Source organism: Solanum verrucosum, unplaced genomic scaffold (assembly GCF_900185275.1).
Source record: "Solanum verrucosum unplaced genomic scaffold, falcon-dt-bn FXZP01000199.1, whole genome shotgun sequence".
Taxonomy (NCBI): Eukaryota; Viridiplantae; Streptophyta; class Magnoliopsida; order Solanales; family Solanaceae; genus Solanum; species Solanum verrucosum.
The window spans coordinates 2,633,188-2,652,483 of NW_026020049.1; the positions used below are offsets into that span (position 1 = coordinate 2,633,188).

At 35.3% G+C, this 19,296-nt stretch overlaps 2 protein-coding genes across 2 annotated transcripts; both read right to left on the reverse strand.

Annotated features, from left to right (window-relative positions):
* Positions 1-326: 326 nt before the first annotated feature.
* LOC125823129 (FT-interacting protein 3-like) lies at positions 327-5,461 on the reverse strand. Its single transcript, XM_049502551.1, has 5 exons — positions 5,454-5,461; positions 5,227-5,347; positions 4,245-4,679; positions 4,027-4,043; positions 327-2,397 (listed from the first exon to the last, which is right to left on the reverse strand). Exons 1-5 carry the CDS (start codon positions 5,459-5,461, stop codon positions 657-659), a joined length of 2,322 nt encoding a protein of 773 aa, XP_049358508.1. The 3' UTR covers positions 327-656.
* Positions 5,462-9,646: 4,185 nt separating this feature from the next.
* Positions 9,647-18,921, reverse strand: LOC125823069 (uncharacterized). Its single transcript, XM_049502485.1, has 8 exons — positions 18,093-18,921; positions 13,665-13,741; positions 13,365-13,533; positions 13,134-13,222; positions 12,872-13,036; positions 12,604-12,681; positions 11,088-11,191; positions 9,647-10,142 (listed from the first exon to the last, which is right to left on the reverse strand). The coding sequence occupies exons 1-8, from the start codon at positions 18,601-18,603 to the stop codon at positions 10,037-10,039; spliced, it is 1,299 nt and encodes a 432-aa protein (XP_049358442.1). The 5' UTR covers positions 18,604-18,921; the 3' UTR covers positions 9,647-10,036.
* Positions 18,922-19,296: the final 375 nt, after the last annotated feature.

Consider the following 19,296-nt stretch of genomic DNA (forward strand, 5'->3'; position numbering starts at 1 on the left):
TTGGCATATCAATATATGGATAACAACTTATTGTGAACAGATATAACACAATGGGATGCTCCTAACCAATAACCATATCATTAAAGATCTATACACTTTGATTCTGTTGTAGATGGACGAAATAGATGTGAGTCTCAAATGCTCATCTCAATCTAAGTTCACGAAATACCCATCTCCTTTTGAACTTCTAATCCTTCCAACTGAGGAACAACCATACGTGGTACCGTATCAACAGAACTTATAACTTCACTTAGAAAAAAACTTGTTTTGGAGTCTGATATGTACAAATGTGAAATAGGAGTAGAAGATAGCATGTTTCACGGGATTGAAACACATTATGACCACAAGAAAAAGAGATTTCAACTTCAACAGCGAAATCGCTTTAAATTGAGCCTGGAGAACATTTCAAAAGAAAGAACCTACTAACTACTAGATATTGAGTTGTATCAGACAGTCAGGTTTCAACAGACTTGAGGAATAAATAAGAACAAATCCACAGGACTTTTAGTTTCAGAGGGGATTGCACACAAAAGGACTTAATACTTTACAACTAGGTGAAGGGGATAAAGTTTAAGAAGAAAAGCCCCACTTATTTGCTAGTGTGACACATCATTTTCTTGGAGTTCAGACTCAAGGGGAAAAATAGCATAGAGATCTCATAGCATGCAGTCTGTGCTGGTAGGCAACCTTCTGAAGAAATTAAGTGTCATAGACGGAAGCTTGAAGCGGAACCACGGATGTCTCAATGTATAGAATCCAGTCAAGAGTGTCACAACTCGGAAAGGCGTGACAATGAACAAAATGGAAGAAACCAAGCAGAAAATCAGAAACACTGCTGTTGCCCTAGGGTCTCTCCAGCTCCGCAAAGATAGAAGCCTCTCCCCTTGAGTAGCCCAGTCACCAACCACAGTCTGGATTGTCGCTGCAATCATTCTCAGACGGTCATACCTCATGCTGACGATATCAGGAGAAAATGAAGTGGGAAAACCATCAAATTCCTCAGATAATTCATCAGGAAGAGCAGTATCAGCACATGAAAGACAAATATCTGTGAGTGGGGGATGCATTGGCTTTTTTCTGTAGTTCCAAATACTGATCAAGGAGAGAGAGAGAAAAAAAGTAGGTAGAATAAGTTTTGGATTTAGTACCAGTATGATGAACAAGATATGGATCAGAAAAGTTATAATGGGGTTTCTCCAGTTACATATATGATCAAATCTTTTTGCTACAGCCTCTAAAATAGCCATAAGCCTGAAAAAGTTAACCCTGGATTTTCTTATACTCCACATGGAAGGGCCGATTTCTAACATATACTCCACTACCTCTTTCCCCATAGGTGGATCAGCACATTTTAGTCTCATAATGATAATCTGTTGGGCGTGATGCCTCAAGTAGGATTCATCTGCTATTGATAAATTCTGAAGATAGTGCATCTTGGGTAACAGTGGCTGAGAGTACATATATGTTGTATTCAACGACGATGAGCAAATAAAACGTACAGTCAAGTAAATTTCACCTGTCTTTCTCACCCCAGTATTATGGAAGAGCATTAGCTGATAAGAACGTGCATAGACTCTGTCTGTTTGAAGAGTGGACAGACGAATCCTAACTTTTCCAATCCTGGAGTCCTTTACACCTTCAACTTTATCTCCTCCTTGCAGATTGCTATCATCAAATACACCTATAGTTAAAACAGTGCAAGGGTCAAATACTTCCCAAGTGTAATGCTCATTCCACGTGGGAGAAAGGCTATCGGTAATTGTCCTAGTTGTAACCCACTTCACCCCATATTTGGCAACACAATAGGCATCTGTAGTTGCTTGCCCATCTCTTCTCTTCATTGGCTTGAGGGCCTGAGCATTCAGAATACCCAATTCAAGGACACCAACACTGGACTTCCACAATTGTTTTGCCGTTGTTCTAAGATCACTACTGTCACAGGTAGACTTGTCCAGAACATGGTAACCTCCCTCCAGACTAATACTCATGAGAATATTGCCAACAGACCTGATTTTCTCCTCCTTTTCTCCCCTAATTGTAACCTGCTTCACAAATTCATACCACAGACATCTCACAGGTTTCTCATCCAACCTCATTTCCACATCTGACAAAGGAACCACACACCTTCCAAGAACCTCATACTTGTCTGACGCACCTTTATCTGCCACACTCAAAATCAATACATCAAATGGTTCAACTGCTACAAACATCAAAGACTCATCCCATACAGGATTGAAACTCTCTCTATTGGTAACATTTGTACGACGTGACTGATTTCCAAGGCTGGCCATTACGAAAACTTCTGGAAGCCTATATTCATCACTTGGAATCAAGTCCTGTGCCTTAAACACATCAACTCTCAGGTACCAGAGCTTTGGCAAGAGGTACACTTTAGATCTTGTGAGAAATATAGGAAAAGAATATTATTGAATTGTTGTTGTTTACATTATTACATTGAGACCCTATTTATAGACCCTAGAATACAATCCTTTACCAAGTAGGATACTATTTAGTATTCCTATTTCTATTTCTATTCCTATTCCTGTTCTAATAGGATTGTATAAACTTATTCTTATTCTAATAGGATTGTATAAACCTATTCCTATTCTAATAGGATTGTATAAACCTATTCCTATTCTAACACTCCCCCTCAAGCTAGTGCATACAATTCATGTACCTAGCTTGTTACAAATGTAATTAACACGAGGACCGATGAGGGGCTTGGTGAGATATCTGCAAGTTGATCACTCGACTTCACAAATTTGACAATCAATCTCAATGGGCTTGGTCTTCTCATGAAATACTGAATTTGATGCATAATGCCGATAAAACAGAGAGTGATAAAATTACAGTGTTGAACTTCCCAAACCAAGCTTGCAAAAACTATTTCAGACCATAGAGTGACTTACGTAATCAACATACAAGGCTACTAAACTCCCCCTGAGCAACAAATTAGGTGGTTGCTCCATATAGACTTCTTCACAATGCAACGGTCGCCGGAAGTGCTCAAAATCTAGTATAAAGTGTATGGATCATGTTGGAATCAATAGACGTGTCAATATTTAACAAGAAAGTCACCGAAAAATTGGCCGGAACATGCTTATATGCCGGAGTATTGATTTGATGGATAAAAGTGGTCACAATCTAAGAAATAAAATTATATGGATAGGGTTGGAATGATGTCACGACCCAACTAGAAAATAGAAATTATATAGGATAGTTCGAATTGATGGAATGACCCCCATTGAAAAAGAGAAATAATATGGGTAGGGTCGGAATGATGGCACAACCCTAATGAAAAAGAGAAATTATATAGGTATGGTTGGAATGATGGCACAACCCTACGCAAATCAGATTTGGGGAGTCACCGGAAAGACGAATGGAACTATGCAAATCAAATCTGAGGAGTCACTAAAAAGACATGATGCTATGCAACTCAGATATGAGAAAGTAGTTCGGTAAAATCCACGGTACTACACAAATTAATTATGAAAAGTAGTCCGGAGAGATGCACGGTGCTACGCAAATAAGATATGCAAAAAAAGGTAGTCACCGGAAGGATGTCACGGTGCTACACAAATTATATATGAAAAAGTAGTCACTGGAATGATGGCACAGTGCTACACAAATTAAATATGAAAAAGTAGTCACCGGAATGATGACACGGTGCTACAAAAATTAAATATGAAAAAGTAGTCACCGGAATGATGGCACGGTGCTACACAAATTAGATATAAAAAAGTAGTCACTGAAAAGATGGCACGGTGCTACAAGTTAGATATAAGAAAGTAGTCACCGGAATGATGGCACAGTGCTTAAATAAATCAAATATGAGAAAATAGTCACCGGAAAGATACATGGTGACCCAACTTTTGCTAACATAATTGTTGGCCAGACGGGCGGCATATATGAGTAATAGCCGCCCGCCGGCAGCGGAATCACTTTGATCGTTTACCAAGATCGTAGAGGCTCTGATACCATGTGAGAAATATAGGAAAAGAATATTATTGAATTGTTGTTGTTTACATTATTACATTGAGACCCTATTTATAGACCCTAGAATACAATCCTTTACCAAGTAGGATACTATTTAGTATTCCTATTTCTATTTCTATTCCTATTCCTGTTCTAATAGGATTGTATAAACTTATTCTTATTCTAATAGGATTGTATAAACCTATTCCTATTCTAATAGGATTGTATAAACCTATTCCTATTCTAACAGATCTTATATTTGCCATGACATCAGCACTACTAGCATCATCTGAATGCCAAGCTTCAGGAAAGATTTCTTCAGCTTGAGTACCCATCCAAAGAGCCAAAAGCAACTCCCCTTTGACCTTATACCCTCTTCTATCCTCCAATCTATACCACTGAGGAACCAAGTACTCTTGGGCAACCAGTTTTGGGATCTCAAACATATGTCCACCAACAAAATCATCATTTACAAAATCCCTATCTTTCACAGTCACCTCAAGTAAAGAAGCCTCAATCCTATCATGGGAGAAAACAAACATCTGATTCCATTCAGGATTTGTAGTCTTCTCGAAATGACGAGTCTTATCCTTATTATTCCCAAGTTTAACCTCAACATAAGGATCAAGCCTACCTGTAAGATGTTTTGTAGGTAAATCTCTAGCCTTCACCACCCGGACAAAAAGGTATTGCATTTGCTCAAGCTAATAACCCCTAATCTTCTTGAATGAATTTTCTTTTTTTCTTGTTGTTTCTACTTTTTGTCACTCAGATTACCCAAAGTCAAAACCTTTCTAATACTACATTGATCAATAACCAAAACTAAAAGGATCTCAGAAGTTACTAGCAAAGAGGGACAACTCAATACAACGTTAATATTCACAAACCAAAAGACGGACTTAGACAAGGTAACCAAAAATAAGAAAACACAAACAAATCTTTAGGACAAATGGAAGTACTCAAGGGCTAAATAGAGAGAACAGAACCTTAGAAAACTGGCAGAACTATTTGATCTGAATGCTTCAATCCTGCACACATAAAAAAATTTCAGACACAAAACTTGAGTTCTCTAAATCCAATTCAATTTGTTTTGGAGCAACAATATTGAACAAAATTTTGATAAAATAATTCTCCCAACTGGAAAAATAACATACTGTATATAGACTATAGTAATGAACAACATAGTCAATATAAGCACAAGCTATTTAATGGAAGTAAAATTTTCCTCTAAAGATATTTCTTGGAAGTGACTTTTTTTTTTTTGGTTTTTGCACGGTTCGGAGCCAGCATTGAAGCCCCAACTAAATTTGGATCATGCACTACACGCCCACTTGAGGTGACCCTCCCAACAAGATCTTCTCCATACCCACAACTGGAACCGAAACATCTAATTAACGGTAAAACAATTGCATCGGTCGGAAGTGACTTTCATTGAAAGGGATGGGTCTTTGTTGTTTTTCTTTACTTCTTTCCAATACTTTTCCATTGTAATAAAATAACTAGTTTCTAGAGTCTCATGCAATATGTTATAAATTTGTCAAGACGATTAAAATTCAATGAGAACATGCGTGTAATGAGTACTAAAATGCAACAATCTCAAATAAATGTTATGATAATAATTTATAGAAAATTAAATAAAGAAGACTACTAGAGAAATATAAAAAAAATAAACATAGAAGAAAAAAATAACATACGCATCTTCTTAAGACTTTAATTATAAAATTATATAAATGAAAAAAGAAATACAAAATCGGTACATAATTTTTCAAGTTTTTGTCAACACCTTCTCTCATATCCAATCATAATTCAAAAGTCTTCTCCATCGAGTCAAACTAAAGCATGAATCAAATAGAAAAATCACTTTATTTTCGTAAAGTGATATATAATCAAACTAAGGTAGATATATCATATACTTTAGATGTTGATGACTTCGCTACGTTAACTATAAAATGAAAATGATAATTTTGGATGTGAGTTTCATGAAACAAAAAAGATGAATTTATATAGATAAAAATAGAGGAATATCAAAAGACATCTTAAAGTTTTAAATTAAATACTATTTGAAGGTTTCAAAGGGCCAAAATAGATAAAAGAGAACAACTTTAAGAATATTAAATATATGCAATGAACCTCCATTAAAATCTGGAAGAGTAAACAATCCTCCTTTGAACACATGAACTCTCCATTTACTCAATGTAATAATTGATTATCACTAATATTTAAACATGTAATTAACTAAATATTTATAATGTTTTAATCTAGTGTAGGGGAAAAACGATTTTTCAACTTTCAATTTTTTCTGTTTCCACTTTTAGTAATATATATACTAGCTAGCATTGGTACACCATTTAAAAAAGAAGAAAGATGTATTTAGTGAGAATTAATCCCTAGCTAAATAATTTAGCTTTCAATCAAGTGTATTGTTTAGTCTTTTTTAGTATGGTTAATGCTAATATATATATATATATATATATATATATATATATATATATATTCTACGAAGCGATCACAAATTCACGTACCTTATGTTTTGCTAATAAATTCGCCCCTAAATATATACTTTATTAAGTTGATAAACGTAATTACAAATAGATAAGTTTATTGAATAATTCAATATTTAACTTGTTATAAATTGATATTTATAACATTTATATGAAAAAATATTAGCATATGCCATACCTTGTCAAATTAACAAAATAAATTAATATATAAGCTTAATTCATTGTCTCAATTTGATATCAATAAGTTTTAACATTATTTAATCATTTACTTTATTTATTTTACGGATTAATCAGACTTATAAATATCCTCGCATAATTTTTATTATCCTCTTATATGCATTTGTTTACTAAAATATTTTAATTATTATTTTTTATTTAGTATTTACCTATTATTCAAATAATGGTTTTGAACTACTTATATTTTCTTTCATATGATTAATTGAATTTTAATTTAATTATTGATATTATCAATATATGAATTTAAATTATATTTTTTAGGTGACCTTATACATAGAGTATGATTATTCTTGTGATCATAAGTCAAAAAGACTTTTTCATATTAAATTCAATTCAATATGTCTTATCCTTCTAGTTATTTTAATTTTATTAAAAATATAGAAGCAACAGTTAAGCTACTTAATCATTTCATCAAGTTGACTACTTGAAGTAGTTTTTTTTTATTAGATATAAGAGTTTGGACGATGTCCAAGACATGTTTCGTCGATTGTCTCAATTTACGTAACACAAACGGATTGGCAGAGTCACCTAAATTTTATATAATTTTAGTTATTTTAATTTATTAATTATTGTGAATTATAATATCTTTTACATAATTTTAGTCTCTATTTCTTGATAATCAAAGCCCACAAATTTATGAATTAGCTCATTCTTAACTAGCCAAGCAGACAAACAATCATGCATCTTTTTAGTTTTTTATATTTCCAACATTTTTATTTGTATAAGTATTTCACATTTACAATAAGTGTATGAGAATTGACCCTTATCACCTTCTTTACACGCACTTACTTACACCTTGTTCGATTAACTGTTACATATTATTTTATAATGTATCGTATCATATGTATTGTGTTTATTTATTATACTATGAGTCTTCTTTTCAACACCATCAATTTAGTATTATTCCAAGTTCGGAGTAGAGAGTTATGATCATTTTACTAAATAATGCAGTGGAGTTTCATTTTAACCGACGGGAAATTTTTTTTTAAAAAATCTTGTCCTTATACCACTAAGAAAACCTTAAAACGATTTTCTCAACTTCTATAAAGCCATAAACAATCATATTCTCATCTTTAACTCCTCCCTCTCCTCTCTCAAACCTAAGACAAAATGCTAAGGAAAATCAAAGTATAAGATTTTCAAGCAAGATTCTTTTAAATATTTTTCAAGATTCTTCTTAATGCAATATTCTTTCAAATCTTTTACAAGATTTTCTAAGGTAAATCCTTCTCCAAAGATTTCAATCTTTCCAAATTCAAATTCCTTCGTATAATCATGAATCATTAATACAATTCTTAACCCTCGGTAATCGGATTTTCAAGAATCTCAAGAAAGAATTTCTATTGATTGTTCTTCTTCAAGTTAGGGTTCTTCTTGCGTTTAAGGTATACTTTGTTCTTCCTCACACCCTGCTCCTACAATATGTGTTTTTAAGATCAAAGCTAAGGCAAGGTTCTATGATTTTGAATTTTCTTTATCTTCTATCATTGATTCTTGATTTTTATCATCAAAATTATGATACTTTATGCCATTAATGATTATTGATTCATGGTTCATGCTTATTAATACCACATGCACCGCTTTCTAATCAAAGTTATTTAAAAACTTTATCGTAGTATTTCATAAACATTAATTTCACAAATAAATAATACGGCACAGTTTTTAAATAACTTTGATTAGAAAGGGGTTCATGTGGTATAAAAATGAAACATGCAACAATAATCATTAGTATCATAAATATCATAATTTTAATGATAAAAATCAAGAATCAATGATAGGAGATAAAGGGGATTCGAAATCATATAATCTTGGGTAAAAACCCTATCTTTGATCTTAAAAACATATATGGTAGGAGTAGGGCATGAGGAAGATCAAAGTTCCTCACCTTGATAATATTGCATATCTTAAACGCTCCAAAAATCTTGAAGAAGAATCCTAACTTGAAAAAGAACGATCAAGAAATCCTTTCTTGAGATTCTTGAATTAATTTCTTGAAAATCCTATTGCCAAAGATTAAGAATTCTATTTATGATTTATGATTATAAGAAGGAATTTGAATTGGAAAGATTGAAATCTTTGTAGAAGGATTTACAAGAATCTTGAAAATAAATTGAAAGAACATCGCTCGAAGAAAAATCTTGAAAAATATTTGAAAGAATCTTGCTTAGAAGTCTTATGCTTTGATATTCTAAGAGATTTTTGGGGTGTTATAGTAATCATCTCGATGTTTCGAATCTTTTGATATATAATTCGCTTGAAATGATTCACATTTGTAGTCGGGTCAAATTTTTATTTAAAAAAAAGGAGAAGAAACAGTGTTGAATGACCATTTATGCAATTTTTTGTGTAAGAAATATAATCTAATGTACATTATGTTTAATTTACCCCTTTTTCAAAAATTATATTCTTCAATGTCCTAAAAATTACAGCAGTTCTAGGATTAGTAGACTTCAAATCCTCAACAGAATCATACAACCTAACAAATTCCTCTATGGAATTACCAATATGATCATTCACACCTTTTAATTTTACCCTTTTACAACTTGTTTTACTAGCTCAATCCATAGTCATTTCTTATCAACCCTTGAAGTTTATGGAGCTTGATGCTAAGCTCATTCATAATTCTTTTCTTGTAAAGTCTCACTAATGCCTTTTGGCATTTGTAATGGGTTACATAGTTTGTTTCTCATCTTTTTTCAACACTTGTGGAGTTGGACAAGTTACATAACTTTTTCGTACTCACATACATATATGTTTTGAAGTGACTTGGATTTCTCAAATTCTTCACACATATACTCAGTTTCATGTAAAAATTGAAGATTGATAGGCAACTCAACAAAGATTCGTAAATCGAAATGTTGTTGCCATGCACAAGTCAGAGGACAACTTGTAAAATATACTAAAACTCCATCCCCAGATTCCAGACCCACTGCTTAGTGCAATATAGAACCAACTTTATGTGTTATATAATTCAAGACATAATGCCTTTTGGCATTTGAAAAAAAACAACATACTGAAACAAAAATTCAAGCTCTAAGGTTAAGAAATTGTGATACTACATACAATTGCTTTCTTTCTTTTTTTTTTTTCTTTTTGGAAAGTATTACAGGGAACACATCTCATCTCTTCACAGTAGGGGAAATTATGTACGATACGGGAGTCGATGTGTATCTCTTCCTCAAAGAATCTGCACGAATGAAGAGTATAGCCTGATTTAACTTTAATGCTGCATTCTGGCAAAAACCTTAACAGGGAAACCCCCAGAATCCAGTAATATCAGGTGGACAGATATTTACTTTGGCGTAGGCTAATTAATATGTAGTCTAGAATAACTGGAAGAAAAGGCTAGTGGATCCATCACCAAACGATCTTAGATCAGCCGGTCTGACCAATGCTCTGCACAGAGGGCATGTTCTTTCTCTTTCGAACCTGATGAGAAGATGAATGAAGCTGTTCAGTAATTACAGGACACCAACTGTGGTAGCAATATGTAGATATATAGGTCTTCTCTGCATTTATAAGACGTATTGTAGCAACCATGAAATAAAGCAAAGAAGTCGGTGATAAATGAAGTGGGAAGACAATAAATCAATAAATTGTTCATCTGTTTCTGTTTCATGTACAGCATCAACTTTTTTGAATGAAAAATTTCTACTTTCCAAATCATGCATATTAATGCTGCTGTTTGTTTCTCCGTTTATTTTTTCTGGTTTACCTAGTATGCATATAGTTTGCACAATTGACAGACTACATCTGCCACTGGCAATGCCTAATGGACCAGATAATAAAGTAAGAGATAAACGATGTATTTTGAGGTGAAAAGTCCACCGCACAGAGATAAATCTACCTTCAGTTTCTTAAATTTTGATGGAAGGAAAGAAAAGAAATTTGCAGTAGAGAAAAAAATAAAGTAACAAAGTACGCAGCCAGAAAGATAAAAAACATCAGCTCAAACATCAAAAACAATTAGGCCAATTACAAAAAAAGAAATGCATTGCCAAGTTATCCATGATCAGCAAACATAGCAATAGTTACATAAAACAAACCACCTTGGATTTTCCATGCTTCCTCTTAGAATAATTTGCATTATAGCATCAAACTTCTCTATCCAAATTTTATTCTAATAATAGCAGAAGGAATGATCCAAAAATAAATACCGACAGTTTCTAATTTTTTCCATTTAAGTTAAAATTCTTGAATAAAAGTGACCCCCTTCAAAATTGGGACTGACGCACACAAGATAATTGACAATGTTAAAAATAAAGTCAGTTCATTCTTGTTATGTTAGAGAAAATAGTATATGCAAAGCACTTGGAAATGCATTTATCAAACTAGAGGGGGGTTTCCTGCAGAAAGTGCTTCAGAAATACTTACCATTCTGAGACACAGTCTTCACAGAAGAGGTGTTTGCAACGTAACAAAATTGGTGCATGCATCTTCTCCTGGCAAATAGCGCACAGATCACCAGCCGCATTCACCTGGATAAACATTTTAAAAGCAGAGATCACACAAGAGCTTTCAAGTAAAACTCAAAATCTACAAAGAAAATGTATAATGGAACGATTCTCCCCCTCCCTCTAAAAGAAAGATATCTTACTGCTCCAACTTTATCACTACCTCTACGGAAAACAGACAAATCAGCCTTCCAGGTTCCAGCTACTTCTAGGGAGCTACTGATTGCAATTAACAAATTAACCCAAGGACTAGCTAGAAAAAAGAGAAAAATCCTGAAATTTCAGCTTGAAAAAATCCAGCGTTATCCTTAAGATTACCAACTTATATTAAGCCAAAGACGGCTTTCTAAAATACTTCTAGCTGAAACTATTTATTTTCTAGAGAAGTCCTAGCTTTAACTCAACAATTACTTCTGAATTTGATGATTCTAGATTTCAAATCACACTCTCCACAATCTTGACTTGGATATGTAACAAAGACAAAATCCAGAAATATGATCCTATTAACATAATTAAAGCACGAGGCCTCTACACAACAAAAATGTTAACATCTTTGCTTTGGCGTGCCCTGCTTGTTTGGATGCATGAACTAGGGATGGAATGGTCATTTCAGTGTTGAAACAATTTCATTCTACTTGGAGATTCACGGTTAACTTTCCTTAGAGTAAAGCCAAATCAAATAAGAATATGCACCATTTTATAATCATCAAATACTCCCTCTATTTCAATTTATTTGACATTAGTTTGAATCGGCACGGAGTCAAAGAAAAAAATGAAGAGTTTTGAAACTCGTGGTCGTAAACATGCCATATTATTTGTGTTGCTACGAACTTTTAAAACTAACGGCCAGAAATGCCATAACATTTTCTGGATATGAAAAGTTCTCATCAAGTGTAAGGTTAATTTTTTTAGGTATAGAAATGGGTCATTCTTTTTGAAACGAATTAATAAGGAAATAGTGTCACATAAGCTAGAACAGATGGAATAAATTTTATATTGCTTCTTTGTTAACACAAAGCTTGTCAACACACTGTTGTGTGCATGTATAAGGCCAACAAAGAAGAAATTTAGAACGTATTTTAGCATTTGTAACACAACTTCAATTTTATCAAGTTGAACGCACTTGGAAAAACTGATAAAAAGCATAAACTGGTCAATCATTAAAGTAATAGAATTGCTCCAGCACTCTACTGAAGCCATGGGAAGTTGAAGGGAAATGACAATAAAACTTCTTATCAAACCACAGAAGAACGAAAAGAATAACAACCCTCGAACAAAACCCCATCATTCTCCAAGAAAGGGGTAATAATGTGTAGTATTTGTTACATTTCTAACAAGTAAAGTTTTCAAATATCTGACACCTCCTTGTTGTAAATATCATTGCTCCTAAGAATAAGTATTAACAAACAGGGAGCGAAGAAGTAACGACATTATACCTGCTCAGGTGTGGCATGAGACCCATAATGGACTTCCTTTTTTGACAATGCCTTCAAAGCAGTATAGAATGATTTTACCTAAACAACATAAACTGACTAGTGAGTACAAAGGAGAGCAGGAAGAACCAATGCCAAAAACATATTTTCAAAAAACACAGAATATTGAGGTAGTGTGGGAAGAGAGGAGGTTTCCCATGAAAAACTTGATATCATTAATGAAAAACAAGATTTGTTCAGCAGAATAAGATTAGTTCTAGAAAGACCTTACCTTCTCAACAATGGAGGTAAGCTTAAACGTTAAGTACAATCCCGTTGTCAGTGCCGAGAAAAGGCTTCCATATTCTTTATTGAGAAAGAATCTATACCATACAGGAGTTGGTAACAAGGCACGGTATAACAACAGCATGTACTCCACCAGAGTCAGGATTTGACCCTACAAGACGAACGGAGTTCAATTTTCTTGCAAAAAAAAAAAAAAATGGGAGGAAAATCACTAAATTAACCACATCAGAAACTGCTTTATACTCTACCTGTCTACGAAAGTTGTGGCCCCTGCCATTCTTGTAATACATAAGCAGCACCAACTTCAAAGCCATTGCTGCCTGCCGCACCATGGTATCTGGAAACAACAATAAATGAGGATCAATTCTTTCTGAGACTTTAATGTAACAGCTTTATACTCCCGAGAAAAGGATAGAACAGCATGTATATTGCATATAATACGTGAACAACAGGAGCACAAGGCAGGTCAAGAACCATACCATTTACCAGGATGATGAAAATAGCATGCCAGAAAGGTGGGATGACCTTCGGAGGAACCATTAGTAATGGATAGAAAAGGTCATCATTGTGATACCACCAGTAGATTCCAATAACATGTATCACAAAAACCACAAAATAACCAACAAGGACATCTATTTTTCTCTCTCCCTGCAAAATTCAGAATTCATTATGGCAGGATTCGCAGTGTTCCTTAATCTTTCTATTGAAGATAGATGAAAATGAATGTTGCAATAGAAAGTAAACAGACTACAATTCAGCAAATGGAGCATATATTGCACCTTTAAAGCTGTCTGCTTCCGAAGAATGTCATTTGACTTGAACATGACGGCAGTTATCCAAATTGTGACAAAGAAACCTGCACTCCGAGATTAGAAAAATAATGAAGAATGTGATTTGGCATAAATGACAGTTCACATGATATACATGTTTTTACAATTCCAAAAACAGAAGCAGAATACATGAATCTGAAACAGGTAGAAATAAGACAGGAACACTTGCAACCAATTGAAAAAGCAATCCCAAGTCTTCACATGAAAATAGACAATCAAGAATTGCTTGGAAATATTTGCATCAGTGCAATTTGGGTTAACCTAATACAGTCACCTTTTTTCTTCTCTTAGGGATGGTGTTTAGCTTAGAGATATCCCAAGGAGAAGAAAAGAAAAAGAACCAAGCTTATCAGGCATGAGTCAATTTAAATTGTCAATCATAATGCACTCTCCATGTAACAAAGGCAACAAGTGGCCCATCTACCTTGTTCTTATCTGATAAACTAAGCATTTATCAAACAGCCACCCCAATTAAAATGCCTACTTCTTTTAAAAGTTTTGTAAGATTCATTTGGTTTCAAATGCATCAGTCTGGGGAAAGTACCACCGGCAACTCTAGTAAATCTTGTTAGATAGAAAAAACTAAATATATGCTGTTAAACATCTCAGGGAGGTGGCTTAGTAAAAAACTAAGCATACAGAAGGAGAAAGACAAAGGCTAAGTTACACTCTTAAAGTCCTTATATTTCAAAAGGCATCAGCTAAACAAGCTTCAGCTATGTAGCAGTCCTTATTCTGTCTATTTCTATGGAAAGGCAGAGAGCTTTAACGCTCCCTGATTTAATATCAGTAAACTGACTGCAATGGGATTCATATGACAATCCTAAATGCAAACAAATGACAATAAAGAGGCCCATACCTTTCCGTGTACATATATGAGCTAATTTATTTCTGTATTACTTTATAGTTACTATTCAAGAACCACAGAAACCCCAAAACACTGAAAGCAGAATAATTTCCCGAAATGAGTATGAGTGGTCATTAAACAAACATTACCACTTTCACCATCAAAATCCTTTCATACTCAACAACTTCTCAAAAAAAAGCATACAAGTTCCTAACTAATTTCATGAAACGCGTTTAAGGGAGGAATTGGATGCGATTCTGGGAGGTACTCCGTGCACCGAGAAGGTTTTCATCGGCGGAAATTTCAATGGCCATATTGGGGAAAGTCCTAATTATTTTGCCAATGTGCACGTCAACAGTGGTTTTGGGGTTAGAAACTATGATGGAACCTTGCTATTGGATTTTGCTAGAGCTTTTGAGTTGGTAATTGCTAATTCGTGCTTTCTGAAGAAGGATGATCACTTACCTTTCGTAGTGTGGTGGCTAAGACTTTGATAGACTACTTGCTTATGAGGAAAGGCGACAAAGGTTTTTGTAAGGATTGCAAAGTTATTCCGAGTGAGAATCTTTCTACTCAACATAAGCTCTTGGTGATGGACTTGGAGATTAAGCAAGGGAGGAGGAAGAAGTTATATGTCTGGCCTATGATTAAATGGGGAGGGGTTGACACCTAATCTCTCCCGTGTAATTGTGGAGAAGTTGACGGCGTTGGGAGCTTGGAGGAGTAGTGAGGATGCAGGAAGTATGTGGGAAAAGACAGTTGGTTGAATTAGAGAAAAGCTAGAGAGGTGCTAGGGGTGTCGAAAGGTAACTTTGGTGGATACCAAAGGGATTGGTGGTGGAATGGAGAAGTTCAAGGCAAAGTGAAGCAAAAAAGGCTGTGTATACGAAGTGGGTGGCCTGCATGGATGAAGACAAGGAGCATGCGAATAGGGAAATTTATAAGGCGGCAAGGACGGAGGCTAAGTTAGTGGTTACAGCTGCTAAGACAGCAGCTTTTGAGAGACTGTATATTCAACTAGGAGATATAGGCGGAGACAAGAAGATGTACAGGTTTGCGAAGGCGATGGAGAGTAAGGCCCAAGACTTGGATCAACCGAGGTGTATCAAGGACAAAGACGACAAGGTGTTAGCAGAGGAGACCCTCGTTAAGCAAAGATGGTAAGCGTACTTTCACAACCTTTTGAACGAAGAAGGGGACAGAGACATTATGATGGGTGAATTGAAGCATTCTGAGAGACTTCAGGACTTCAGGTATTGTAGGCGTATTAAGGTTGAGAAAGTGAAGTGTGCTATTAGTATAATAAGCAGGGAAAAGGCGGCGATCAGATCCCGATGGAGTTTTGGAAGAGCACGGATAGAGCAGATCTGGAGTGGCTAACTAGCTTGTTCAGTGTTATTTTTCAGACGGCTAAGATGCCCAAGGAACAGAGGTGTAGTACAATAGTTCTGTTGTACAAGAACAAGGGTGATATCCAAAATTGTTAAGTCACACTATGAAAGTTTGGGAGAGAGTGGTGGAGATGAGAGTGAGAAGGGGTGTGTCTATTCCTGAGAATTAGTTTGGATTCATACACAGGTGATCGATCACATAAGCCATCCATCTTATAAGGAGACTGATGGAAAAAATATTGAGAAAGGAAGAGGGACTTACATCTAGTGTTCATTGACCTTGAGAAGGCCTACGATAAAGTCCCGAGGAAAGGTAAGAGGTGTACCGATGGCCTACATTAGGGTGATAAAGGGCATGTATGAAGGAGCTAAAACGCGGGTAAGAACAGTGGGAGGAGACTTGGGGCGCTTTCATGTGGAGGTGAGGCTACACCAGGGGTCGACTCATAGTCTGTTTCTATTTGCCTTGGTGATGGATGTATTGACGCGAGACACTCAAGATGAGGTGTCGTGGTGTTTGTTATTTGCGGATAACATAGTAATGATTGATGAGACGTGCAATGGAGTGAATGCTAAGTTAGAGGCATGGAGACAAACTTTGGAGGCTATAGGGTTTAGGTTGAGCAAGACAAAGACAGAATATGTGGAGTGCAAATTCAATGATGTGAAGCATGAGGTGCATGAAAGTGAGGCTTGACACACAAAATATCCCCAATAGAGATAGATTCAAGTATCTTGGGTTTATAATCCAGGGAATGTGGACATCGACGATGATATCACACAATGTATTGGTGCGGAGTGGATGAAGTGGAGGCTTGCTTCTGGAGTCTAGTGTGATGGAAAGGTACCACTGAAACTCAAAGGTAATAATTTACAAGGTGGTGGCTAGACTGACTTTGTTTTATTGGGTGGAGAGTTGGTCAGTCAAGAACTCTCATGTCCAGAAGATGCATGTTGCGGAAATGAAGATATTGAGGTGGATGTGTAGTTCGAGTAGGAGAGATTAGCTTAGAAATGAGGATATCCGGAATAAGGTGGGTGTGGTCTCCGTGGTGGACAAGATGAGGGAAGCGAGACTGAGATGTTTTGGACATGTAAAGAGGATATGCATTAGACGCACCAGTGAGGAGGTACGGCAGGTTGGCTCTAGAGGGCACAAGGAGAGGCAGATGTAGGCCGAAGAAGTATTGAAGAGAGGTGATAAGACAGGACATGACGTAGTTTCAGGTTACTGAGGACATGACGCAGCTTTAGGTTACTGAGGACATGATGCTAGATAGAAGGGTGTGGAGGACTCGCATTAGGGTAGAAGAGTAGTAGGTAGTGTAGTGTCTTACTTTGGATGGCTGGCGGTTGCGATGGTACTAGTGTATAATTGTAGGTCTTGTTTTTTTTTTACCTGTATCGTTGTTGTTTATGGTGTTTCGATTATCACATGATTTTATTGTTGTTTTCGCTACCTTTGCAATGTTTCTTGTTATTTGCTATATTCTCTACATTGTCTCCTTTTTGTTTATACTAGAATTTTTTGCACTTGAGTCGAGAGTCCTTCGGAAACAGCCTCTCTATATCCACGAGGTAGTGGTAAGGTCTCGTTTATTCTACCCTCCCCAGACCTCACTTGTAGGACTTCACTGGGTATGTTGTTTTTGTTGTATCATTTCTTTATCCTGGAAACAGTCCCAGTCCTAGAATCAATAGCTCATTATATTGCAGTTGTTAGTACATAGAAACACCAAAAAACAATTAAAGAAAAAATATCCAATAAAGGCTTCTGTAACACCAAGACCTGATATGAGGTTAGCAAAGCAGCCAATAAATGGCACTAGTGAGCTAAGTCCCAACCTTCATTTGTACTCACCTAGGCACTCAAGCCTTGCAAATGCTGAGATAATGTATATAACCTCCATATACAGATTTACTTGTTCATACATTAATATTGAAGTTACTATTGTTACATAAGGTTACTCAGTTTGCGTGTTCAATGTGTGTGTATTCCTTCTTATCTGCCACAGCATACAAATATATACAAGAATATGATTGCATATCACCCAAAAAACTGCATCTACACCTAAATATTGCACATTACACAGATTGCTGATAGCCACAATTTCTTTGAGAGTGGAAAAGAAAATGTACCTTGCAAATGCTGGCGTATGAAAACAAACAAGAGAAGAAGGGAAAATGGAAGAATCTGCTCAATCCACCTAGCAACTTGCTGTATATCAAATCTTTGGTACGAAGAATCCCTACTAGCATTACCAGCATCATCATCAGGCACCGTAGACGACGCGTCCACACCAGAACCCCTTTCCTCAACAGAACCCCCTTCCTCACCATCAACTTCGTACTCGTCCCTTATCCCTTGATTCTCCCCAGCACCAATTATCCTAATTGAAACCTCCCCACTGCTACTATTACCTCCATCAACATTGCTACTGGATTCAGCGTCGTTAGTAACAGTATCATCAGCTACAAGAGGGTCCGTTTCGGGGTTATCGGGTCGAACCATAAAGAGTCCGGAATACTCAAGCAAAGTGGAAACAGGGGATTGGAAGAACCAGAGCGGTGTGAATTGTACTCCAAAAGTCGACAAATTGGAACTTGTAGGAGATGAAGGAGAAACATTTGCATTATCAGAAGTATCCATCAAAAGGGTCAGTCAGTGATTGTGTAATTTGTATTGATCCAAGAATGGCTTTTATGGGGTATTACTTGAAGATGAAGAATAGGGTATGTATGACACAAGAATCTCACAAAGAAATGTTCAAATTGTAAGAGAAGTCAGATGAGTGAGAAATCGTGATATAAAAATACTATTAAATCTAACAAACGTAAAGAAAATTGATGTTCAGATACTGACAGAAGAATAAAATATCACAGAAAGATCAAAAGAACAGAGCTTTTTAGCAGAAGAGTTATAGAGAGAGGGGTTTTAGGGAAGATGAAGCATTAAACATTAACGTGTAACGTAATTTTTCTTTCTTTTTGGAGACAAATATCTTCAACATAACATAAATTATTAGTCCCTCGTTCACTTTTGATTCTCATGATTTTCATTTTTAGTTAGAATTAAGTTGTAAGAACTTTTGACTAATATTTTATAATGTATTTTTTTTTTCATATTGATATGTATAAAAATTGTAATTTATAGTACTTTTCGTATAGTTTTTGAATATCTAATTTTTTTATTTAAAATATTGAATTAATGTAATCTAATTTAACTTTAAAAATTAATCAAATTGACTTTCAAAAAACGAAACATGACAATTAAAGGTGGACGGAGGTAGTAATTTCTTTAAAATATTTATCTACTTGACTTACTAAACTTAGATGCAGTTTT

Bases quoted from the DNA above. Each gene is read 5' to 3' on its own strand.
- LOC125823129 (XM_049502551.1), bottom strand. The intron at 4,680-5,226 runs GTCACTTCCAAG...AGGGGTTATTAG, and splicing joins CAAAAACCAAAAAAAAAAAA to CTTGAGCAAATGCAATACCT.
- LOC125823069 (XM_049502485.1), bottom strand. From the start codon at position 18,603: ATGGATACTTCTGATAATGCAAATGTTTCTCCTTCATCTCCTACAAGT. The intron at 13,534-13,664 runs GTGCAATATATG...TGAATTTTGCAG, and splicing joins GGAAGCAGACAGCTTTAAAG to GGAGAGAGAAAAATAGATGT. The intron at 10,143-11,087 runs GTAAGTATTTCT...TCTTCTCATCAG, and splicing joins GAAGACTGTGTCTCAGAATG to GTTCGAAAGAGAAAGAACAT.